The sequence below is a fragment of the Choloepus didactylus genome, chromosome 9 (assembly GCF_015220235.1).
Source record: "Choloepus didactylus isolate mChoDid1 chromosome 9, mChoDid1.pri, whole genome shotgun sequence".
NCBI lineage: Eukaryota > Metazoa > Chordata > Mammalia > Pilosa > Megalonychidae > Choloepus > Choloepus didactylus.
The window spans coordinates 42,265,057-42,292,581 of record NC_051315.1 but is presented as its reverse complement, the minus strand read 5'-3'; the positions used below and the strand labels follow the sequence as shown (position 1 = coordinate 42,292,581).

At 33.4% G+C, this 27,525-nt stretch overlaps 1 protein-coding gene across 3 annotated transcripts in view; it reads right to left on the bottom strand.

Annotated features, from left to right (window-relative positions):
* GALNT13 (polypeptide N-acetylgalactosaminyltransferase 13) overlaps positions 1–27,525 on the bottom strand; it is a 574,420-nt gene that overhangs the window by 207,429 nt on the left and 339,466 nt on the right. For all 3 annotated transcript variants that reach the window (XM_037849905.1, XM_037849906.1, XM_037849908.1), the window contains 3 exons: positions 15,914–16,080; positions 15,069–15,276; positions 12,269–12,439 (listed from right to left, as the gene is read on the bottom strand). In XM_037849905.1, coding sequence (XP_037705833.1) covers positions 12,269–12,439; positions 15,069–15,276; positions 15,914–16,080 — 546 coding nt within the window. The remainder of the gene's footprint in view (positions 1–12,268; positions 12,440–15,068; positions 15,277–15,913; positions 16,081–27,525) is intronic.

Below are 27,525 nucleotides of genomic sequence, written 5' to 3'. Positions count from 1 at the left end.
ATCCTCATCATTTCCATGACCTCCATAGCTCTATTAGATATTCTTCAACATTTGAATTTGAGACAAATCATTCTCAAGTCTTTTCACACTAGCTGTTCCCATCACAGGTGGGGACTTCAAAATCCATTTTAACATACCTTTGAACACTATGGTCTCATTGATCCCCAAACTACTCATCTCTAAATGTCTTTCAATTTTACCTCCCCATTCACATACCCTTGTTTTGAATTTCAAAATCTTTTGGAACTACTTCATATCCAAAATGTTGAATTCTGAAATCTGCCTCTCTGAACACAACTTCCTAGTTTTTAACTCCTCCGTTGCAATTTTATGGAAGTCACTCCTCATTCTTCACTGGTGATTCTGGCTCCTTAGTTACTCCATAGTCTCTCAAGGAATTTTTTTGCTTCTCTCCTCCTACCCCTTTCTCAGATTCTGCCATGTCAGTGAAAATCCAGCTTCACACAGTTGGTTCTTTGTCCTTGCCTTGTCTGACCCAATTCTCTTTTTGTAAATCTTGGTTCCTGGGTAAACTAACCCTTCACTTCATCCACTTCTGCTTCTAAGACCCAGAGATCACTGGAAAAGTAATAAAACGTGGCTAATTGTTCATAGTACAAATCCATGCCATTAAATCTCTGCTTCATCCACAACTCTGCTATCTTCATTTGTTTACCTGTTTCATTTTTAACTGACTCTTCTAAAACTTCTCCAGAACCTAGGGATTAAAGTAATACAGGAAATCTACACTCCCTCAATCTCTAGCTCAATATGTTTATGTATTTTCCTCATGGCCTCCTCCTTCCTCTTGTCTCAGAGAAAAGAATATTCTCAGTGGAGGACAGCTTACGCACTTGCTGCCTCAGTGGGCTCTTTCCTAACCACTCATCCAGCCACTTGCAAATTGACTGTTACTATGTTTTATGCTTTTGATTTCTAGATAGTTTCCTTGAGCTTACAAAGCTGCTCACGTATGTTCTATCCTAAACCAAAATACTTCTTCACTCCATCCTACCACTCATTCAAACTAAGGTCATATCGTTTGTATTCCCTTTATTGTTAACTGTATTGAAAGGATACTTTCTATATACTTCCTCCATTCCTTTCACCCTCGTAAGTAGAATCTGGATCCTGCTCCCACTTCTATAACTTTTCCCCTTTGATTCTGAACTCCAATAGTCTCTCCTTAACTTCCTCCTCTGAAAGCATTTAACCTCAGCCTCCCTGCTTGAAATCCTTTTCACCTCTGGTTCTCATGGCATTGTTCTATAGAGGATTTCCTTCTAGCAATTTGACTACTCATTTTATGGTTCTTCTTGGTGCCCCTTCCTCCTTCTACCCCCTGTTGGCTGTCAGACCTTGGACAAGTTCTTGGTGTCCTCATCTGTGTCATGACTACTATATATCATTATAATATTGTTTTGTGGATATGTGAACTTAATAAACATCTTCTCTTATCCTGAAATGTAGTTCTCCCAAGGATTTTCAGTGGCACTCTTCTTTTGTTATATTCTTTACCTGTGTAAGCTCATTCATCATATGTCTTTAAATGTTACCTCTAAGGGTCTAACTCCTAATCTGTATTTTGTTTTCCCTCTGTAACTGTTGTGTTTTTTAAATTATTTTCTGGATGTTTCCTTCAAAAATTCCTTCTGATTCTGCTTCGTATGTATAACATAGAACTTGGAATTTCCGTATCTGTTTTTCTTGCAATATCCTTTATTTCTTCCAGACTCCTAATATAAAATGATGAAACTACCTCTCACCAACTTTCTTTTCCATGCCACATTCAATGATTTCCCAAAATACTGTGTTTTTTTTTTTCCTGCAGTATTTTTGACTCTGTTCACTGTTATCATGGTCATTACTCAATTTTAGTTCTCGTTATTTCCTAAAAAACTTTGTATCTACAGTCTGCTGTTTCCAAAATTTATCTTGTATGTAAACCATATGCAGATTAATTTTTCTAAATCAAAACTCTTCTAAAATATTAACCAGATGTTCAAAAACATATTATAAGGAATAAGTTCCAGCTTCTTATCCTGTCATCAGTAATTTGGTGTCACCCAATGCCCTCCCCTCCTTAACTATTCCCCTATATAAAAACTAAAAACTGTGCTTAGCTGTTACCAATAAATGTTTCACACTCTCCCACCCTGATGCATTTGATCACATTATTTTGTCATCTGGATTCCCCTTTGTAAATTCCACTTACATGTCCATACCTTCTCTATTCTCAGGCCAATACAAATGTTACATATTTCATGAAGCTTGTCCTCAGCACAATATCTCTCTCTCCCAATCTGATATAATCTTCCATTTCCACATCCTACTGTAGCCCTTTATCTCTGTCTCTCTCAAAGTACTTGACACTTATTGAGTTCTACATTTATTTCTGCATAAATTTTACCATTTCCATAAGCATATCCAATATATTTGTTTTAACATACTAGATTACTAATATTTTTATAATTAAGACAATACACACATGAACTCTATACCTTCCTGACCAAAAAACAATCTTTTTGCAAAGTTAAAATCACCTGCAATTTTACTTCTGAAATTAACAGAAAAAAATGTGCCTACATCTGCTAAAAATTGATGAGTAACAAAAACACATTCACTAATATGAGATTTTTAAAGGCCCTATCACCTAGAATTTTTGGAGATTGGCATTTGATAGTAGTGGGAACTGAAGATATAAAGCTTTTTAACAATGTCTAGTATTGGTGTACTCCAGAAAGTAAGCATTTGTGCATGGAAAAATACTGAGGATTTTTACAGAGAGTTGTTAAATCAGCAGATATTGTGATATAATGCATTTAATTCTGCCTAATGCTAAAATGCATCACCTGAGTTTTCACCAAGAAGACAATATGTCCTATCTTTCACACTGGGATAATTACCATGTGTGTGAAAAGCATATAGAGAATAAGGAATCTCTAAGAAATTTAGGGGTTAGGAGTATGGCCTTTATAGCTAGATTGACAAGTTTCAAAATCTAACCCAACAGTGACCTTCACTCAATAGGTCTCTTAAACTCTGTGCCTCAGTTTAATCATCTGTAAAATGGGAATCATACAAGTTAATGTATATAACTTTCTCAGAATACTACTGATATACAGCAAGTATTATACATCTTAAATATTATTATTAAGAAAGATGAAAACATCTATTTTTACTAAGATTATAATTAAGTTTATTTTTATTATCACTGTCTAATTTATTTTTTGATAGAACAGTAAAATTTTAGAAATCTAAAATTCCTACAAATTATTTAGTCAACCAAATTTAGGTGCAATGTGTTTAAATGATACTTTCATGACCTTGCAACTAGCTAGTCGCAGAATTAAGACAATACTTTCTTTCCATTCTTCTTTTCTCAATTTAGCTACATAACCTGTCCAGGAAGGGATTTAAGGGGTAAATTAGAAATACACATTTCCTGATTTCAAGCTCCAAATTTATGCACCATGTTTTCCTGCAAATTTTACCACTGCTTTTAAGAAGCCTTTTGTTTCAAAGTCACTGAAACACCATTTCTTCTCACTAAGTTTTCCTTTTGATATACCAGGACTCTATTCTTACATGGCAAACAATGAAAGTCTCTGGAGGAAAGCTCTAAGAAGGTTTGAGAGACTATAGTACAGCTTTAGGGTATTTGCAATGGTCAAATAACATAGTATCTAGACTGTTAGGGTTGGATCTGTATTAGTAACATTTCTAATAAATTATAAACCATAATGAAGAACAATGTTAAAAATAAACATTTTATTATTTGCATAAATGAGAGGCATGAATAGCTGAAATGTTTACATAACTTTGCTTTTTTAAATTGTAAAATTTAATGGCTTCATTTGGTAAATATTTTGCAGGTTTAGAAACCAGAGGAAAGTTAAGTGCTGTCAGTTTCTTTCCTTCTTTTCTTGTTCTGTCCACTATGCCCAATATAAAATGCAGAAGTGAGAGAAAAGAAGCAAAGGCACAATATGCTTCTATTAGAGCATGGGAAAAATCAAATTAAGTTGATTAGAAAGATTTTTACAGAGAACTAATGGAAAGTTTGGTGGAATAGTGCACACTGTGACACTCATTTAAATATATGTTTGGGTATGAAGTTGCCATTCTAAAAGTTTTTGCTGACTCAGCTTCTGAGCAAGGAAGCTTACTCAAATCCTGTAAGGTTTATGAACCACAGCTTCAACGCTATTTTTGAGGATAAGAAAAAAGATTAAAGAAAGTTCTGCTTAGTATGTACAAAAGACTTGTTTTGTTGCACCCAAACCCATTTACCAACAAGCATTGGAATCAACTATTCTTAACTTGTGCTTAAAAACCTATATTCCAATAAACAATTTACCCCTCCCCTTTTCTTTAATCCTGTTTTATAATCCTCACAGCCCAATAAGCCTTAAGCTTCCAAACGGATGTATAGTCATTTGTGCAAATTTCCACTTGCTTTTACTATCACTTAATTCAAAACCCTGAACTTCTCCAATAAAAACTAAAATAATTAAAATAAACAAAGTGAAAGCTGAAATCATGTTTTAAAATCTTTAGGCAAATGTGACAAAATTATTCAGTATATAAATGTGATATTTAATTCATCATCCCGAATACTTTCTATATTACCCCTGTTTTCTTCTCATCTCAACAGACTTCCAGAAAGTATTATAAATTATCCCTTAAAATCACTCAGAAATAGTTAATATATATATGCTATTTTCTCCAAAGAATATAGGGAAAAACCTAAGTAAATAATTGACATATTAAGCAGCCATTAAAATTTTATTAGTGAAAAAAATTCAAAAGCATGGGAAAACACTCCTGATACACCAACTTTTAAATTGTGGAGAAATGCATCTAGAAAGAAAGTTCTGGAAAGAAATACTAGCAAAATACTAAAACAGATGTCTCAGTGAAGCTTTTCTGATTCTTCATACTTTTTGATATATTTATTTTGTAATGTACATACATTACTTAAATTATCAGAAATGAATATAAAAGCTAATACCTTTCAAATACATTTGCTCAATTAATATTTTACAGCACTTCATAAGTTAAGCAAGGCAGAGAGAAAACTTTCCATTTTATAATTGAGAAGACTGGGTGATTTCTCAATAGGAGGAGCTCAAAATAAAACTCAGATCTTCCAAAGCCAGTTTCAGTTCTTCTTCTATGATAACATATTAGAAGGATACAGGAGATAATTATGTGAACATTCTATGAGTTGTTCACAATAAAGGCATGATAGTCATAATCTGAGATATTAATAACCATGCTATTATTTGATACTCTTTATAAATTCCTAATACTAACTGAAAGAAAAATAAATAAATGTGAGTTCAGGCAAATGTTAATAAAAAGGGATTCAAAAGTAATTAAAATGTTAGGAATAAAATATAATGACTACATCTATTTTTTATTTATAAGAATAGCAAGCACTAAAACGAAATCTAAAAATCTTTTGTTTTACTTTGGGAGGGTACTTAACATAGTATGCCAAGTAAGAATGAGAGAAATCATATTAAAAATATTAATAATAATTACATGTAAAAGAGCCCATGAGGATACAAAGGGTAAAAACGTTTAGACTTGAAAATAATTTCACCTGTAGGTTTCTAATAAATGTATTTTAACCAATGAGAAATTAAAGTAGAAACTAATATCTTTATGACTGTCTACTGAGGTATCATTAATAAACCAAAGCAATCAATAAGATTTATGCCAGGCTCTTTTGCAGAAGTGTACACCACTTTACCAGCAGGCAGTTAACTCACGTACATCCACACCTGGCCATTCATGCTGACTTCTTTCTCTCATCCAGCCGACATATGGTCAGTGCCAGACAGTGAGCAAATTTATAGCAGAGACTGACTTCTGTATGAACAACCAAGCACAGTGCTTACCAGTATGTCTGCAAAAGGAATCAAACTCATTTCAAAAGCCCAAAGTAAATAATCTAAAAAGTTGAATGTTTTAGCAAAATTGCATAATGCACCCCCAAATTAATTAACTAATTTGTAGGATTATCTGCACTACCAAGTAACTAATGATATTAGTTGCCTATTTCATTAGGTAATGTGAATGCATATTCATGCTGAGCTATCATCTTTGATGAGTTTCAAACTTAGCCACTTCCCTGATAGTACCTCTAAGCTAAGGGTCATAAATCTGAATGATGATAGGAGCCAGGCAATTAAAGTTGTTCTATGAGGTAGGATGATTGCAACAGATATATTTTTCTCACCTTTAACTGAGACATATATAGGTGCAGATAAATATTTCTCCCAGAAAAATCTAAGTGCAAGAATAATAACAAATGGTAACTGAAACTCTGTTTTAGTCTCAGGAAGACAATTATAAGCTGTGGGGAATGGGCTAAACTTTCACATCACCTGTAAATGGGCAGCTTCTGCTCAACTCCAGTTCAAAGTGTCAAGTAGGAATGTTGAACCATTTTAACAAGATCTTCTGACTTTTCAATAAAGCTGGAAATCAAGACCTATTTAAAACTACTCATTAAAAAAACACTGGTAAACACTTTTTTAAAATGCAAAATACTATGTAGGCCAAATATAACAAATCTATAGGCCATATCTGGTACACAGATTACTAGTTTATGACTAATTGAGATAATCTTGAAAAGTCATACACTTTGCTACTAAAATGTCAAGGGCGAAAAATTCTAGTACCAAACTGTTGGTGTAAGGTGCTACAAGAAACAGAATCTTCCAAAAACTAGCAAAAACTGGCAGAGCCATTTTCCTTAACTCTGGTTAAGTTAAAGGGTTGCAGTAACTGGGCAAGTGCCAACTCAAGAAAGCACAATGTAAAACTGGTAGGAGAAGCTCAAGAAGTTTTTGCTGGCCCCTTTTTAAACAATTCCCCAGTGTTGTGTGGCACCTGCCTGCATTTCCATTGTGAGTCCCTGGTCGTGTTCTGGAAGGAGCAGAGTAACACCTATACTGCCATGCCTATATGTTGGTGCTAATCTATTGGGTGGCAGCCTGAAAGACTGAACAAGGACATGTCTATGTGGCTCACACTCCAAGAACTTGCCCTTCAGGCAGAAGTAGCCTGGGGCAAAGGATTAGTGGCTTTAAGACACAAAGATACCACAAGAAAAGAAAATTGCAGGTCAATATCCCTTATGAATACAGATCCAAAAATCCTAAACAAAATACTAGCAAAATGAATCCAGCCATACATTAAAAGAATTATACGTCATGATCAAGTGGGATTTATCCAAGATGTGCAAGGGTGGTTCAACAAAGAAAATCAATTAATGTAAATACCACATTAATAGGATGAAAGAAAAAAAAACAAAAAACAAAAAAAAAACATGATCATTTCAGTTGACACATAAAAGGCATCTGACAAAATCTGGCACCTTTTCTTGATTTAAACATTCAGAAAACTAGGAATAAAAGGAAACTTCCTCAACATGGTAAACAGCACATAGGAAAAACAGCTAATATCATATTCAATGTTGAAAGATTGAAAACTTTTTTCCTAGAATCAATTACAAGTCAAAGATACCCTCTGTCACCACTGTTGCTCAACACTGTAATAGAGGTTCCAGCCCAAGCATTTAGGCAAGAAAAAAAAAAAAGGCATCCAAATTTAGAAAGGAAAAAGTAAAACTTTCCCTATTTGCAGAGGACATGATCCTATACACAGAAAGCCCTGAAAAATCCCCAACAAGGTTACTAGAGCTAAAAATTTAGTTCATCAAATTGGAGGTGTACTAGATCAAGAAGCAAAAATCAATAGTGTTTCTATGGGTTAAGAATGAACAATTTCAAGATGAAATCAAGAATAAAATTACATTTTCAGTGGCAACTAAAAGAATAAAGTGTCTAGGAAGAAATTTAACCAAGAATGTAAAGGACTTATACACAGGAAACTATAAAAATTGCTCAAAGAAATGTTAGAAGACCTAAATAAATTAAAAAACTTTCCATGTCCATGGATTGGATGACTAAACACTGTTAAGATGTTGATTTTATACAGAGCAATTTACAAATTCAACACAATGCCAATCAAAATTCCAAAAGCTTTCTTTGCAGAAATAAAGAGCAAATCATCACATTTATATGGAAGGGAAACAGGTCCTGAATTACCAAAACCATCATGTAAAAGAAGAACAAATTTGGAGGACTCAGACTTGACAATTTTAAAACTTATTACAAAGCTACAGTAATCAAAACAGTGTGATACTGGCATAAGAACATACAGATAGACAAAGGGAATTAATAGTTCAGAGGTAAACCCCCACATTTATGGCTGATTGACTTTTGATGAGATTGCCTAGTCCACTCAATGGGGAAAGAAGTCTTTCAGCAAATGGTATTGGGAAAACTGGATATCCATAAGTAAAAGACTGAAGGGGGGATCCCTATCTCACACCATATAAAAAATTAACTCAAAATGGACCAAAGATTTAAATATAAGAACCAAAACTATAAGACTCCTAGAAGAAAACATTGGGAAGCATATTCAGGAACTTGCATTAGGCAATGTTTTCTTAAATTAACACCATAAGCACAAACTACAAAAGAAAAAATAGATAAATGAGACCTCATCAAAGTTAAAAACTTTTGAAACTCAAAGGGCTTTATTATGAAAGCAAAATGGCAACCTAGAGAATGGGAGAAAATATTTGGAGACCACATATCTTATATGGTTTAATATCCAGAATATAAAATGAAATTCTACATTCAACAACAACAAAAAAACAACAACAACAAAAAATAATAAAAAATGGGCAGAAGACTTGAATAGATATTTCTCCAAAGAAGATATACAAATGGCCAATAAAGACATGAAAAGATCTCAACATCATTAGCCATTAGGGAATGCAAATCAAAACCATAATGAGATACCATTTCATACTAATTAGAATGGCTACTATTAAAAAGATAAAGAGATAATCACAAGTGTTGGAAGGGATGTGGAAAAATAGGAACATTCTCCAAGTTTCAGTGGCATTGAAAAATGGTAAACCATGGAAAAGCGTGATGCTTCCTCAGAAAGTTAAGTATAGAATTACCATACGACCCAGCAAACCCCTTTTAGTATATACCCAAAGGAATTGAAAGCAGGGACTCAACCAGGTATTTTCACACTGATTTCATAGTGGCATTATCTGAAATTTCCAAAGACAGATGTAACCCAAGTGTCCATCAACAGATGAATGGATAAACAAAATGTGATGGATACACCTAGTGGAATATTATTCAGCTATAAAGAGGAAAGAAGTTCTGATTCTTGCTGCAATATAGATGAACCTGGAAGGCATTATGTTTTGTGAAATAAGCTATACTTATATATATATACTTAAATATATATATATAAGGATAAATATTGTATGATATCACATGAAATAATCAAAATATGCAAATTCATAGAATCAGAAACTAGAACACAGGTTTCTAGGGGCCAGAACACAAGGAGGGAATGAGGAGTTAATGCTTAATTCATATAGAATTTCTGTTTGGGGTGACGGAAAAGTTTGGGTAATGGACGGTAGTGAGTTTATCAGCACAACACAGTGAATGTAATTAACACTACCAAATTGTAAATATGAAAATGATTAAAACGCAAAATTTTACCAGAATAAAAATTAAAAATAACATAGAACTGTACAACAGAAAGAGGAGCCCCAATGTAAAATATGGACTGTAGTTAATAGTATATTTATAATAATTTGTTTCTTCAATTTTAACAAAAATGCTACATAATGCAATGTTAATAATAGGGGAAACTGCTTGTATTTGGGGGATGTATGGCAACCCTACATGTGAAGTATGATGTTTCTGTAAACCTAGAACTTTTCTAAAAAAAAAATCTCAAGGGGGATCAACTGATTAAGAAACCTAAATATTCAGAATATGAATTCTATTATCTCATTCCCATAACTTCATAAATGCTGAGTATTTAGAAAAACCCCATTTCTTATCAAAATAAAATATCAAAGCCCAGAGTGTGACAACTTAAAGCTTTAATGTAACAGTGGAATAACTAAGTTAGGGCCATGAGTTTAAGTTGGTTCTCAATTTATGCAGATCCATGATCATATTTCTAAATGATGACTAACTAGCCAATTAGAGTGACTACAAAACGTCTGTCATAACTGACATTTTAAATGAAGCATTCCACAAAGAAAACCAAAATTTCAACCTTACTTTAATCATTTTAGCTATTCAAAAATCTGTTAACAAGTAGGAAAAAATTCTGCGATCAACATCTAGAATGATTTATCTGTTTGTACGAATGTGAGAAAAATGATCACATCTTCAAGTAACAGATTACAAGTACAGAGAAAATTAACATTACAGCTATGCTGATGAAAATTACCTGCAGGCTATTATAGCACAGCCAGTGAATTAATTAACCTTTTGCCATAAAAAATCTAGAAACTTCAGCAAAGACTGAGACTTCTGTTTCTCTTGCTCCAGCTCCCTCAGCATTTTAGAAAATAAAATGACTTGCAGTTCCTGAGGTGAACAAATCAAATATACTTCAATTTTATCAGCTCTTCATGTGACTACGTTAAAACCACATACATTGTGACTAAAATAAAGCAAATAAAATGCCTCATCTTTTGCCTTAGTTAATGAAAGTTGAGACATAATGGCTGGTTTCTATGTAGAACTTTATTTTTAAGAATGCCATCAGTGATTCCTTGCTGTGGATGTGGCTATTTTTTAATTATCTACCTTTTGACTCTGTAAGATAATAAAGTTAAATAAAGCATGTCTTTTGTCAATGTGTTTAAAGAAACAATGAATACAACCATGCATTGTGTAAAACGTCATTTTCAAATAAATAAACACTTTATAATTTAAGTATACTGGACAAGCATTTTGACAATTTTCACTTGCAAACTGAAGATTAAAAATCAGATAATACTAAATGAAGCTATCATCTGGAAAAACAGAAATTCTAATACACACTGATAATATGATCCACTGCCTTTCTTTAGGTTGTTAAAGGCAAAGATCAACAAGGTTTGGTAAATGTGAAGATTATAGCAAGTTTTCAGTGCTACTGGATAAATTATACTTTAAATATTGACATAATAACTTCATATGTCTTTATGTAATTGTTGGAGCAAGATTTTTTCTCTTTGATGTAGTATGTCTCTTTAAGACCCTACTACAATATTTAATTGTTCAATAAAAAATGATTTAGCTGCCCTCTTCCACTAGCCAATTTTTAGAGTTCAGCTCAATTAATCCATTATATAATTAAATAATCATTCCCTTAAAATGTTATGAGTTATTCTTGTTAGATAATGGGTTATATTATGTTGTTTTATAATGTAAGAGTATTGCTCTATTGTTCCAACTAAATGATGATTTACCAAATTGGTCATTAAAGAGTTAAAATAGTGAACTTCCTTCCCAGAGTACTGTGCAAGAAGTCATTTTTTTTGGTTGCAGATAAGATACACAATAATGTTTTCAGATAGGAGGGTAATGATTTTGTGTTAATAAATTGGGTACTGCTCATTTAGACAAATATAGAAGCAAATATTTCTTGTTTTGCATTAAGAGTAAACACATAATGTATGAGTATATATTTTCAAATGAAGTAGCTGTTTTAAGTAATTTGGAATAAGCAATAAATCCTTCACAACTGTTAATATATTAAACTTCTCCAAATGGGTATTTCTATTGTATCTATATGGAACACAGGCCTTTAATTTGAGTAAATTTAGAGTATTTACCAAAACATTTTGGCTATTTCAGTTTTGATAATATTTCTATTATTAAGCACATACTTTTAGCTAAGATGTATATTTACCTGAAGGGTAAAGGTTAGAACACCTTTGTCACATAGTAAATTCACAATAAAAATATTTCGAATGAAAGAATACACAAAGTTACAAAATCAATGTGGTTCTTCTGCCAATACTTAAGTTTACATATATTAGATTTAATTTAACTAGCTTTAATATCTCATTGATTCTTATATGATCATGAAGTGTTTGCATTTCTATTATCTATCATGTATAAACACCTTTGTAAGATGTATTTGTAATAAAATACTACATGAAGCTGTAATATGTAAGAGATTAAAAAATAAAAATATTTTCAGGACTTAACTGATTTTCAATATTCCCAGAAGTTATACTGCACATGCGTACATGAAGAATAAATATATGACTTTAAAAGACAAAAATGAGAACACAGATTTACAATACTTCCTTAATTGTAACAGAACACAGGCTACTCTTTGGGAGATAGGATCTACATACCTGACTGGTAAAGTCCTGTCTCCTTTCCTCCTATCCATTTCTCTTTGGGGAACAGGATACCAGCGGAAATTCAGTTTCCAGTTAAAACCCCCATAAGTCATGTCTGACCCGGCCATATATTCAAAGGTATCATCACTAATCACATCAATGATGGGGCATACAACTGTTTTTCTGCAAAAAATGAAAACCAACTTACATATAAATGATAATTTAAATGTTAATTTAGCTTCTTCAAACAATATAGCTGATATGTTGCAATTTAATTATTTTGTGACAATATACCTTTATTTTAATTTTATCCTTTTTTATGGAATTATTTCCTTTTACTACAACTTTCTTATGGTCTACTTTACATTATCATGTATTATCTAATCAAATATACTAATTGACTTTCAAGCTGATTTCCAAATGTATTCTAAGTACTAACTCAGCAGGATGAACACAGTCTATTTTTCATAAAACCTCCACCCACAGCATGATTAGTAGAGCTGTTTTAAGATTATGCATCATTTTAGCTCTAATCCACTGAAAATCAATAGCATGCAGGGACGGGAGAAAGCATGATAGCAAATTAGATGTGGAAGCTTGTATCTCAAATAGGGTAGGTTAGTTTACCCTCATGAAGATAATGCCTACCAGGAACAACAAATAAACAAATAGCAACAAACATCAACAACAATGAAAATCATGATCTATCAGTGTAATTAGATATTTCTTATGAATGATATTTGTGTCATGACAATTTCTAAGTGAATTATCTTACAATTAATGTTTTATAGTCAGAATCTAGACGATAATCTATGAAAGGGAAAGAAAAGCACCTTGGGTCTGGTGTTTTCTCACATGACTCATTTTCTTAAATCAGGTTGGAGTATTTTATAGTGGATTTTTAGGGTAAGAAAATGTTCACTGGGGAGATAATTAGATACTCTTTTAAACCCTGTTGTGCTTTCTCTCATTTTCCTCCCCCTACTCGGAACTTACATGTTTTATTGCAGGACCAACCTTCCATCATCCCCAAAAGTAAATGTTCAGGTTTACCTAAAATTGCATTGACTGTAGCTAATTCTGGAGACTAAGCTTATTTTTCACTTGGGTAGAAGGTTAATATACAAATATGCTTCCAAAGCACCCACAGGTAGGAAGCAAAGAAATGCTGTCAATTATTTATGCTTGTTCTGTATCCCAGTGACATCAATGCTCATTTCTAATTAGGTCTTATATGCCACATGACTGACCAAGGTCTGAAGTTCCTTGAAGTCAACAGGATTCATCTGGTCTTAGAAAAGTCTGGACTCTGTTCCCCCCAAAATCAATATCTTTCCTCTTTCTAGTTACATTTAATAATTTAATTTGTGGGGAAATAAATTATTTGATGTAATAACCTTAAATATGAATTTATTATCTAGGTTTGGCAACTTAAGAACTATAAGCAAGGTAAGAGATTAGAGTTCTTTATATGCAAATGCAATCTAAATATGGTGTTACATGAAAACAATTATAAATGTCCTGTGCATGCATGGCCATATTAAAACAGCATTATATCAAAAACTCACTAAGTTGAATATGAAACACATTTTTAAAAAATGCATAATGTATGAAAAGGCATCAAGAAATGCATTTAAGATGTTTCAAGTTCATTTTACTTCACCAGTCCTACTCTCCTGTGGGTACTATACAATACATGGAGGGGAAAAATGTTATTAGCCATGTACTACACCCAGTTGACAAAAAGGTTCCTATTGCTTTGTTCAAGTGCTATGGTTCATTTTACTGACAGCCGCCTTCCATCCTTCTGGCAAGTACCAAATCCTGCCATTTACGTGATGTGGCTGACTGGCCCAGACTAAGTCGCACCTGTCTTGGATGTTAAAAACTTCAATTCTAAAAACACCTGTAGGTAAAACGACTATGCAAGCAAGGTGTTATGTGTTGTTTTGTTATTACATCAAAGGCCCCATTCAATGTTAGTTGTCTTCATTAGGTGTTTAGGAAATATACTCATTTATCACCAATGTTTATGAACATCTGCCAAAAAAAAAAAAGTTTGTATACCATATTATCATCAGAAAGAAAGAATTGCAGGTACCTATGAGAGTTCTTAATTTCTACAATGTGTTATTCAGTTTTTCAGATTTCAGAATTTATATGTATAAATTGGCAATATTGTTTAAATAAATTAAACATTTTATTCTTATAGCTGTACTCCCTATGTGCTTTTTTTTAAATCATGATTATATTTCAGTGTGGTATGTGTAAGCATGTGTGTATGTGAGTGTGTTTGTTTTTAAGATTCTCAAGGCGGTTTTGAACCAGACTCTGACTAAGGAGGATGACATAGCAGAGACAACACTGGTCTGGGAGAAGGAAGAATTGAGTTATTGTTCTCAGCACCCAATAACTGGGGCAAGCTATTTAACTTCTTTTTTCTTCTCTATTATTCGGTATAAATAAGAGCATCTAAATTACTGATCTCACAGGGCAGTTGTGGGGCATGAGATGCTTTGAAAATGTGCTTTATAAAATATTGCACTATTTCAGGTTGGACTCATTTCCTTCACCTAAAAAAATGAATATTCAATGCATCCATATTGTTTCAATTGTTTGACTATTTCTTAATCAAATACCATGTTCAGCATGAATAAGCCAAGGTCTTATTTAATATGTAAGAAGAAAAACTGCTTAAAAAAAAAAGCGAGGAAATAAACATTCTGAAAATAGTAACTTGGAATAGAAGTTCTGACAGATAGCTGGAACTGTTCAGTCATAACCCAGGCAGACATGCAACATTAATTCTTACCTGTCTTCTTTTATTCTTGCCAGCAAGGGTTCCAGCCATCCTAATGTGCATTCACAATGTGCATCGAGAAAAGTTATGACCTGCCCTTTGGAAGCAGCTGCTCCTCGAAGGCGGGCGCGTATTAACCCAGAGCGCTCTTCCATTCTAATAATTTTTACTGGCACTTCTAAATTTTTCACATAATTCTCTAATGTCAACTTGAGGAAATCTGTAACATGCAATAAGAATTTATGAGAAAATTTTGAAGTTGTTTAAGACACAGTAGAGTTACTGCCCAGATGGAAATTCAGCACACAGAAATGGTGGCCAACTCCTATCCAAATTTTTGCCTTAGGTGACATAAAGACAGAGAGATTTCAGCAGTCAGTTAATGTACAGCTTATTATGACCCTATCTATCACTTGGCTGACAAGTACAAGGATAAAACAGTAAGTTAACATGGTACCAGACTCTAATTTGGAATCAGAGTCACATTGATAAATGCAATCTCCTAAATTATAAGTTATTTTGCCCTTGACTGAAATGAAAGAAAAAAAAATTGAGAAGAATCCACAAAGTAAAATATACGGTCAATAATATGATTAATTGAATTGGGAGAAAAAGGAACATTTTTTAAAGTCATTTTCACTTTTTCAGGTTAGTAGGAGCCAAATGGTATCATGAGAGTAACTGAAAGAATTAGTTACTTGTTCCTGGAGTTAGCACTGATGAGGAATATTGATGCAAATTTAGTAGTTAGTTGCAGGGTTAGTGTATTCATAAGGCAAATACAGACTGCTGCCCAGCTATCTTTTTGACCATTATAAAGTTTTCTAATTAAAAAAATGCAAGAAATATATTTCTACCTCTTTCACTGGCATCATCTACCAAGATGACCTCAGAGAGTAGATAGGATGGGGAACGATTTATAACACTGTAAACCGTTCTAAGGAGAGTGCTCCAAGCTTCATTATGAAAGACAATGACTACACTTGTGTTTGGAAGTTCATCAGGGTAGACCTTTGTCTTGCATCTGGATGAGAGGAAAAAAGAGAGACGTATTAATATACTCATTTTTATTTATGATCACTATAAAAATATCCATACTAACATGACTACAGACTTTCAAGTCCTTTAAGAAGGAAACATTTTATGAATACCTAAAATCATTTTCCTTTTCATAAATGCTGTGAGTAATCACTTGCCATTTTGAAAATTAAATATGCACATTTTATTTTAACTCCTGCAGGGAATAAAGCAGCATGATTTCCACAAGTCTAAGAAAGCTAAAATAACATTCTGAGATTGCCAATAGAGAACCAGGTACAACAGGGACAGATGAATTCATTTAGTGGATATCATTTTATTATTTGTTTAGAAAAAAAAGAATTATTGTATAACTCAGAAAATTATAAGAACATAAAACACAACCACAGGGTTTTGAAGCATGTAACACTGAGATTATTTTTCTCTTTTGAAATCTTATCATGTATGGTTTCCATTCAATTTGAGAACACTATAAACTGTGTCTATTTTGAAGGAAAGTTTTAGGGATGAGGATGCATCATACAGATTTTCAAATAGTACTAATGCAATCAAAATCAGAGATCAGGAAAGAGAATAGGCTACCAGCACATAACAAACTTTAATATGTATAGGAATCATCTGGAGATTTGTTAAAATGCAGATTTTTATTTAGCAGGTTCTGGTGGACCCTGAGATTCTGCATTTTAACAAAGTCCCAGGTATTCTCCTGCACTGGTCCCTGGAGCACACTGATTAGCTAGGAACTACACCATAATTGTCACTGATTTTAGAACTTTAATGTTTTGAGAAAGCTTTTAACTCTGCTTATAAAATTCCAAAGAAGCTGATACTTTACTTTTCAAATGATCCAAAAAGGAAAATTTGGCAATGTAACATTTTGTTTTCTAGTTGGTCAGCTCAAATTTAACATGCAGATGGCTGTTACCCCTCTATAACTTGTCAACATACAGATGTTTCCGTCATGTAATGTAAATCATCCTTATTATAGAATATGAAAAAATGTCACTAGTTATTAAACGAGGTTTTTTTTTTTTTAAGGTAAATATTCTGAAGGGAACAGATTTAAACAATTCCATAAAATAAAATGATCCAGATACTCCCTTCCATTAATGAACAATCGAATATATGACAGAAATAAAGCACTATTAGTCTTCCTTCAATGGTATGTGAAAAAAATTCAATGAAATGTGGAAGATGAAGCATTTAGTAAAAGAAATACTCACTGTTTTGTGCCTGTTGAGATTTTATTCATCTTTAAAAACAATCTAAAATAACACCTATTCAATGAAATCTCCTGCAATACTGCCAGGTAGGAATGTATACCTAGGGTACTTAATGTTTATCAGATTAATAAATATATGCTGAGATTCTTTAATCTGACAAACATTAAGTACTCTAAGATACTGTGCATATAAGAAAATCAAAATATAGAAAAAAAGAGAAGTTAGATGCATAGTCATCTCTTCCCATTCTGATAGCAAAATTCAAATGATTTCTATGTGCTTCATTATCATTTGCTATTTGCCTCCAGGAATATCATCATTAAATGAAATTAGAAAACAATCTTGGTGAGTCAGAAATGTTCTCTTTACCATTTTGCTCAAACCTCCATTCTTCTGCCCCATTGAGCAACCCCAGCACTTTCAGTATGCTAAGCAAACAGTATGGTAAAGATAACCATCACTGTGGTGGTTTGAAGCTGTATGTACCCCACAGAAATATGTTCTTAAATTTGCTCCATTTCTGTGGGTGTGGACCCATTGTATGTAGGACCTTTTGATGAGGCTACTTCAGTCAAGATGTGACCCACATCATTCAGGATGGGTCTTAATCCTATTGCTGGAGTCCTTTATAAATGGAATGAATACAGAGAGAAAGAGAAAGTCATGGAAGCATGAAGCTGAAATCAATGAAACCTGGAAGAGAATGGAGAGACTAGGAGACACTTGACATGTGACAAAGGAGCCAAGGATCACCGGCAACCAGTCTTTGGGAAGAAAGCATTGCCTTAATGATAGTTGATTTGGACATTTTCCTGGTCTCAAAACTGTAAGCTAATAAATTCCCATTGTTTAAAAGCCAATCCATTTCATGGCATTTGCTGGAACAGCCTGAGAAACTAAAATCATCATCATCATCAGTGTGAAGAAGATGGAATAAATAAAGAAGTGGGAAAAACTGGCCGAAAGCAGTCCAACAGTCAACAACCACAGGTTTAATCCAAGGATTATAGTCCATAAAGGCTACTTCAGGTTCATATGGGAAAAATGATTTCTTCAGTTTTTGTATGTTACAAAAATTACCAACAAAGAAAAAACAGATGAGATACGAATTTAGATAAATTGTTAGAAATAGCAAACAAAAAAAAAGATATTAAGCTTCAACATCTTAAACTATTTCTATCAAGCATTATTTTTGTGGTTATAAATCCACTCACAAATGTTAATTTTGTATTCATTATATGTGTATATAAATTATAATGAACTAATTTACTAATAATGAAGCTATTATGTATACTTTCATAGACTTTCCAGTAATTATTTAATGTTGCACACAAATAAAATATGGCTAATATTTTTATTAATTCTTCTCCTACTTCCTATGAAAATAATTAGCAGAGACCACATGTGTACCAATAAAACAATTTATAGAATAATGCTTAAGTTATACAAATTTAATCATTTTCTATGCCAGTTTAACCAGTTATCTCAAATGCATATATATATATAGACTTATATTAACAAGAGTTATGATTTTCCTAGTATCTGATAGGCTTATGAAACATTGAACTAGTTTTACTGCTTGCATATCACCAAAGACATGCTTTCACCTATAGTAAGATCCACTATGATTTTTGTACCACCAGGAAAGCAAAAACATGGTGTCATATAAATTATAGCACATGCTTTCTTATCATTGGGATATATCTAATACTTAGAACTTACAGAAAAATCTTTTAAGAACTTATTTAGACATAGATTTCTATCTATATTGTCATACTTGACACAAATTGGCTACACCAGCTTCTTTGCTTTGAAGTTTCTTTCACCTATTTTAAGAGATTTTCTCTTGATTTAAATAAAAGAACTTTATCTTCTTGTGAGTTTCCCACAGATGTGTCTTAAACTTAAAGATGTAAAGGAATTATCTGGGGCTCTTGTTAAAATGCAGATTCTGATTTAGTAGGTCTGGGTGGAGCCTAAGATTCTGCATTTCTAATATGTTCCCTGGTGATGTTGATATTTCTGGACCCCGGTGATACTTTATGAAACAGGGCTGATATTGCAAGAAAATAAGGGATTGTAGTCTGTGTCCAGTAATAAATATTTGCTTTACCAATGTCAAATTTAATTTTTTCTGCTCTGTTTCCTTGCCTTTCTTTGGAAACAATGAGTTTTTGCACTCATATTGTATCATAGTGTAATCTTTCTGAAGAAATTTTAAATGACAAGTAAACTCAACACATGTAGTATAAACACTGCACATAACTAAGCTGAAGCAACGACTATAGGAACAGCTATGATCACAGTCACACAGGCTCAAGAAATATTTCCTACATGACAACTGCCAGTTGGTACATGATGATTGTAACTAACCACTGATGGTAAAAATTCCTGATTTGGACATGTAACATGTAAAATTAAAAAGAAAAAATACATCTTAGAATTGGTGAATATACATGCTTTTTTTGTGTAGCCAAGAAAGTACTTAAAGTGTTGTTTATTTAAAAAAAATGATTTTAATATCCAGGCTGGCAGAGTATCTAACACTTATTTTTCCAAAATAATTAAAAACAAACAAAATAAGGAACTTATGAGGGAGGTAGGGGTAAATATTTGAAACAAAATAAGAGGGGATTATACCAATCTCTTTTTCTGATACATGACAAATAATTCGTTCTCTGTGATCTTAAGAGAATCATTTCACTGCTATCCATCTGAGTTTCTAATATGTAATATAATATTGAATTAGGTAATCTCAAAAGTCTCATTTAATCTTTGAAATGACCAACAATTTACATTTTGAATGTGTAGTAGTCATTGCTCAGTCAACACTGCAAAGTAAAGCTCAGAATCTCCAAACGGTGGAATTGGAAGGGACTTTAATAGTTTACTAAATCAAATCTTAATTTCACAGAATACAAGACTCAAGTCATACAGCTAGTACTAGTATTTATAGTAACAGTAACAATTTCTGTCCCATATTATGTACCATGTCAAAAGTTTTAAATGATACTACTGGGATTTGAAAACTTAGAAAAAATTTAATTTATTGAAAAATGTGTCTTTATCTTAATATATACATGTCCATCTGTCTGTCTGTCTATCTACCTACCTATCTTTCCATGAGATCATTTCATTAAAATGAAAAAAAAAAAGACTAGAACTAGAAAGTCAGTTTTCATTGAAACTATTTCCATATGACTAAGCACTTTTCTCTAAAAACTTTTCACACACACAAAAAATGGGTGAAGATCACAGGTCATTACTGTAACATGCTTTCTTATGAAGATATTATTTGTTTTCTTTTAGTAAATATTCCAAATAGGGCTGGCAAAAATTGACCTTATTGTGGAAGCACAATGCATATGTAATTAATTTTGAAAGTAAAAGTGGAAGACTGCAATAGCAATTTTCATCAATTTGAAAGAAACATTTGATGTCCACTAGTCAAAACAACTTCCTCAAATGTGATACTCCAGTTAAATACCAAGCTTTATTATGACAACATTTCATATTTACTCTATATTGTGACATACTGAATATATAATACTTAAATGGAAGTGAAAGTTTATTTCCTTTTAAATCTATAATAATATATATGTGTCTCTTAATCTTGACTGCACGTTGGAATTACATCAGGACCTTGAAAAGATACTGCTGCGTGGGTTTCAGCCACGGATACTCTGATTTAGGTGTCTGGGGTGTGTCTGTGGGCATTAAGATATTTAAAAAATATCCAAAGGAGATTTCAATGTGCAGCCAAAGTTGAGAACTGCATGCCAAATGCTATTCAACAGGAATACAGGTTTTTTTTTTTTTTTTGCTTATGTCAACACCTTTTTAAAAGAGACATGAGGTTAATATTTTTTTTTGGTTAATATCAGATGATATTAATAATGCACTATTTCCTGTAACTGTAAGCCTGGGCAGTCAGAAAATCTTCTCTAATTCATTTACAAACTCTTCTGTCATTTTCATGTTCACTAATGTTGATCCAGGCTTCTGTGTATTGACTATTGATTTAAAACATATGAGAAATAAATCCAGCCAGTCTACTTTGGAGAGAATATAGGTGGAATTGTGTTTCCAGTGTCTAAAACACAGAAAAACAGTAAGGTAGTGTATCTATTTATCATCTTTCCCCTTGGCTTTACACACATTATGGGAACATAAACTGTAACAATTTGATTTTATCCTTTTCAAAATCATATTGATGTTTTCAGATAAGCTACTAAATACGACATGCCACATCAAAGAATGAAAAGTTGCCTTTAACATAAGAATGTGAAATCACAAAAGATCCATAATTACATAGTAGTTTAGACACAATCCAGTTATGATTCAAAACAAAAGCTGTCAACAACGTAGTTTGCATGTCTTGTTGGATCACTGCTCAGTGAGTCCGTGGTTACCTTTTACTGCCTCAATCAAAGAAGATTAATAACAGTAATTAAAAATAAAGAGTTGCAATACAAGTCCCTAAACACTCATTTTTAAGAACTATGGGAATTGCATTGACCTTGCAGAACTATGTGTAATTTGTACGTTTCCCAATCACTAACATTTGTACTCAGAGAAAAATTTCATCGTTCTCCAATGCATCCATGCACAGAAAACTTGGGCATCAAGAAAGTGGTTCTTTCATAATGATTAAATATTTTGGAGCTATGTGTAAAATGAAGCACTTAATTTTATATCGGTTTCTATATGTTGATTTATACTTACATTGTGTTAAGGTCTTCCAAAGTAAGTTCTTATAATTACTCATGTAATTCAAATCAAAGAAAATAATACTTTTATTAATTGCTGCAAACTTCTTTATTTTAGAACAGGAATATGCTAAGCTGCTCATCCTTGGCCTATTTGCCATCAGCTCCATTCCCTCGTCCTTCCCTTCTCTTCTAAGTATTGGGGGGTGTCTTAGGGGGTGTGTGTGTCTTAGACCCCCTAGCTTTGGGCTTCTGTTTGGAATTTGCCATTGGGAACTCTGGAGGGAGACTGCTGTGTTGGAGGAGGAAACAAGAAGCCAGGGAATTCCTGTTTCTACTCTTCCCTAATCCCACTATCCCAAAAAAGACTATTCAGCCTCCTCCCCACTGCCTTGTATCTCGTATAAGCCCCAATCTTTGTGCTCATTATACTCTTTCACAATCTGTCCATCTCATCCAACAAACTTCGGAATTGTTAAAAAGAAGGAACATTCACCTTGTTTATTTCTGACTCCAGAACCTAGCATTCTGTATGTCACAAAATATATTTAATGAGTTGAATGAAAACCTCACAATGAGCCAGGCTATTGTAGAATTATCATGTCAGTATTGTTGCAATCTGAACTAGGAATATTAAAATACCACTTTTCCTACAGTTTTACATTATCTTTAATTGATTTTGTTTTTCAGGCTTCTAGAGCCAGGGCAAACAAATGAGCAAGGGATAGGGAAGGGAAAGAGTATAAGAAAATGAGTCTGGAAGTCATTCTATTCCAACACATTCCCCTTAAGCCCAAGTAATATTATTCTTATTTGGACATATTGGAGAGAGCTCTTGATTTGAGAACCTCTGTTTTCTGGAATGGGAAAACCCCACCTGCCACTAGGGACCTGTAAGCAAACTCTTGAGGCTTCAGTTTCATCATTTAAATTGGTATCAAACTGCAGCCATATCTATGCTGCGGTACTTCTGGGGGCACCAACTGAAATTATAAAGACATTATACAAGCGTAATTTTTTACTATAATATTCTTACATTATGAAGAACTTTATAGAATATTACAAATATAGTTGCTAAAATTATTGGAGCCAGATTTGCTGCTGGTAGGATTCTGACTATTGATATAGGTCCTAATAATTTACTTTTATCCTAATTCCTGTGAAATTTTCCATTTTATTCACCATATCCAATGCGAGTTTCAGTAATACATCTGATATCTAGGCCATTCTAGGCTTAAGAACTGCTTAACTTATTTGCCCAATATAGCAATGTGGAATGAGGGACTGGCCTCTTTCCCTTTCCGTAATTCTAAATCATGTATTGCCCTAACACTTGCTATAGTATTTCCCTGCTTACTTACGTTAATCTCTGCCTATTATCTTCTGCTGGAAGAATCCAGAAGCTCATGTACTTCTTGCTGCTCCTGAACCAAAGCTTGGACCACTGTCCACCATACCCCAAGCTCCCCAAGTACTTGGTCTGCCCTGTTGGTTTGTCTGATCACCACACCTTACAATCCTTACCAAGGTTTAGGCCATCTCCCCTACCAGTCAAGCCCTGGTTCAAGAAATGTCATAATTAGAAAGTCAATAGAAAGTGGTTAATATCCATTCATCTCTTAATTGTGGAGCCAGCAATGTGCTCTCTGTTTTATATGGATCATCTCATTTGATCCTGAGAAGTGAGATCTCTTGCAACCACACACCTTAAACATAAGGACAATAACAAGGCTATAAACTCATAAATAACTTCATTGCAGGTGTCAAGAACTTCCAGAAAATAAATTGATTAAATAAATAAGAAACTGCACAAATAATCCCCTCATAAGGACAACAGGCTGCTAACATGGGCAAACAGCCCTCTTTTCAGGAAAATATATCACTTATCTGGAAAAACTGCTTCACTTCAAGATCTCCCATGTGTCCACCAGTCTTAAATTATTATATTACATAATTTGCCCAATCCCAATGAGATCACTACATTGAAAGATCTGTCTTAAACCCTGTAAGCCCATACCTACATTCTCTATAAATATCTGGAGAACTAACTGGATGGGACTATCAAGACGGTCTGCCAAGGTGGTGGTGTCATTTACTACAGCAGGGAATAAACTCAGCTTTGCTTGATCTACAGGTTATTCTGCTGTCTTTTGTGGAGCTAGCCACTGATCATCACAATATTCCTTATATACTTGTTATACTATTGTTGCCATTTGATAAGTACAGATAATCGGATCTGTAACTTGCTTCTAAGTGGTGAAACTGAGGTTTAAACCTACACAGTCTGATTTCAAAACCTCCTTCCTGATATGACAAGCTCCCTTCCTAACACAAGAGGTATTTCTGGTATCAATGTTAGTTAAGTTACTATTTTAATCAAACCGTGTGGGGAGTAAAGATAGTAAATTATTTTTGTTTCAGTATTCCATGATGGAACTAAGCAGGATTTGATACAGAGAAATTTCCTGTAGTGACTGAGTTCTCAGAATTTTGAAGAATAAACAGTAAGTGCCTATCAAAACCTGGTGCCTCAAAAAACAGCCAACATCAGCACAATGGAATCCTTGGGTATCAAGAATAAACTCATGGTTATCGTGAGAGAAGCAGGACAGAATGAAACCTTAAGACTGCTAATTAGGATCAATACCACTGATTTTAGAGACCATCAATCTATTACTGTATACTTACTAGCTATACCTGTGTATAACAAAATATAGTTAATAAGAAGTTGGATAAATGAAAACCTCACAATGAGGCAGGCTTTTGTATGAATTATCAGATCAATACCCCAATCATATCTCAGAATTGTTATCATGTGAATGTTATAATCTGAGATCCAACATAGGCGAGCATGGGGCTAGTCAGATTGCCTGCCCCCCCGCCCCCCAGCTATAAAATAGCATCTACCTCACAGAGTTGTGAGAATTAAATGAGGTAATATATGTGAAGCATTAAAGCATTTAGAACAGTACCTGGCACAAGTATGTAATGTGTGTGTGTATGTATTTTCAATGCATACAGACACAGTCATCTTATTAGAATATGTGAGTGTGTGTGTATTTACAAAACTGAACAAAAGAGGCTAGACAGTATATGACTCAATGGAAATCAACATTTCACTGGTGAAGAAAGACATTTTATAATCCATTGCACTTCTGTCCCCTTATGCTTTTTACTAAAATTGTAGGAATAAAGCCTCAAAAAGAATAGCCACCCATTACAGATTAGTCTTGCAAAGTATTCTGGTGCTAATGGAGGTTCTTTAAAATAAAAAACGTTCTTTGTCATTTTAAAATAAATTACAACAGTAGTAATCCAAGAACAAAATAAAACAGAACCTATACACTTCATTGGTAGAAACATGAAATTCTCCAAGGTGCCTACTTTGAAGGGGCCTTTGTGTATTTGAATTCATAAGTTCAGATAGGTCTCTGTTTAGGGAAGTAACTATTTAATTATTTTAACAGCTAGGGAAGAAACTGCTTTTGTTACAGAAAGAATTCCTGATAAGGCGTTTCTGGAAGCAGGCATGAACCTGAATTTCCAGGAAATAAAGATCATTAACCGTTTCGAGGAACGTTTTTTTTTTTTTTTGCTCAAGAGAGGAGGGGGGCTTGTGTTAGGGAGGAAAAAAGAAAGGGGCAAAGAAGGGCCTAGGAACAAGTAGAAGAATATGAGGCTAAATGTCCAGTGGACTTTCTGTCTCAAGTTCAGATTTGATGACAATTTTGCAATGCAGCCCCACCTCTCCTCCACATTAAATTTACCCACTTACAAACGCATTGCATTAGTGGCTTTGTGACTATGTCTGTAAATTGAGAAAGAAGCCAAGTTTCATATCTGGATTACACTGTGAAGAAAAAAGAAAGCAGTTACAAAAGCAATCCCAAACAGTAAGTCCACCGGGGAATTGTATAAATCTTTGGAGAGGCACTAGACTTCCATGGACAATTCTCTTGGGCTTTAAGTTGAAATTTTGTTGACTTTAATAGACTGGGTGCCCTCAGTTGACATATAGGTTATATTAAAAATTAAAATTTATCATAGATATATTTTCTGCCAAATAAATGGCAATCATATACTCCTTTTGGCATCACTTTCATGATATCAGTAGTCAATAAACAGTCTTCTTTTCAGGACATAAAGATGAGGAAGAAGGAAGAATTATTCTACAAGCAAGTTTTGTATTCTTTCTATTGTGAAGAACTCTCCCGAATTTTGGAAATGAACTATAATTCAACTCTGCAGCTAAAAGTAAAAGAGTACTGTACAAGTAAGTTCTGTTGCCTTTGTTGTTTTGGAACATTATTTTATAAGGTTTTTCCCTTTCTGTGACCTCTGCATATAATTCTCTCACATTATTGCAATTATTCAACAATGAGTTATCTAGAATGAATATGGTTATTGCATTTGATAACTATAATTAAAGTGATTTTGCAAAAAAACTACTCACTGCTGCCATTCAAAGGTTTAAATTCTTACATCTGTTAGTGAAATAATACTGAATTATCAATAGGCCTGGAATCTGGACAAGGCTTTGTTTTTGACCTCATATATGATCTTATCCAAGTCAACCAACCACCCTGGGTCTCATATTTTCACTTCTCTGAGATAATGAAAACACCATCCACCCAAGTGCAAAGCCAGAAAATTGGGACTCATGTCTTCCTTTCCCTTACCCCAAATCAATGAGTTACCAAGTCCTGATGAATTCTCCCTCAGTATCTTTCTTATCCTACCCTGTTACTGTAAATTCTCCATAGACCATCATCTCTCCCCTGATTTATTGCATGGGATCAACATGGTGCATATGTGGAACATTCTTGCTCCCCAAAATACATTCTCCTTAAATCTCCTGAATGCAAACATAATTATTTCTGTCTCCAGACACATAGCTGCATCTTTGGAACAAGAATTGTGGATGGAATTAATAGTGGGGCAGAAAGTCAGGTCATTGCACTTCATTTGAATGGAGTCAAAGTGGAAAATCTAGTCTGTCTATATGGAGTAAAGTATGTGTGCTTTGTGAGAATGTCTTTTGTCCTGTTGGCCAGATGATTTTTCCATTTATTTCTAGCTTTGTTAAAAACAAAGCACTATGTATCAATATAAATATATGTAAATTAACACAACTTTTATTCAGTAATACTCTATGAAATTGAATATCATGGATTTCTGACACTAAAGAAATGCTGCAGGGAACATGATACTTTGTTCCTCTGGCATAGAGACCTAAATACCATATACTGCATATATTTACAAAAATATTTTAAACTCATGAATAAGAACAAATTAATATTAAAATCTTATGTGTGAAATAAGTGAACAAATTAAAGCATAGAAGCCATTGCTGTCTTACCTACTAAAATAAAATTTTAAAATACGAAATAGTAATTGCAAGGTTTAATTGCTGCTAAATTAAGTATTAATTAAAGGACCATATACATCATGATTTTCTCTGCTTCTGTATTTCTCCAGGATTGTTACCAATGGCAGCAA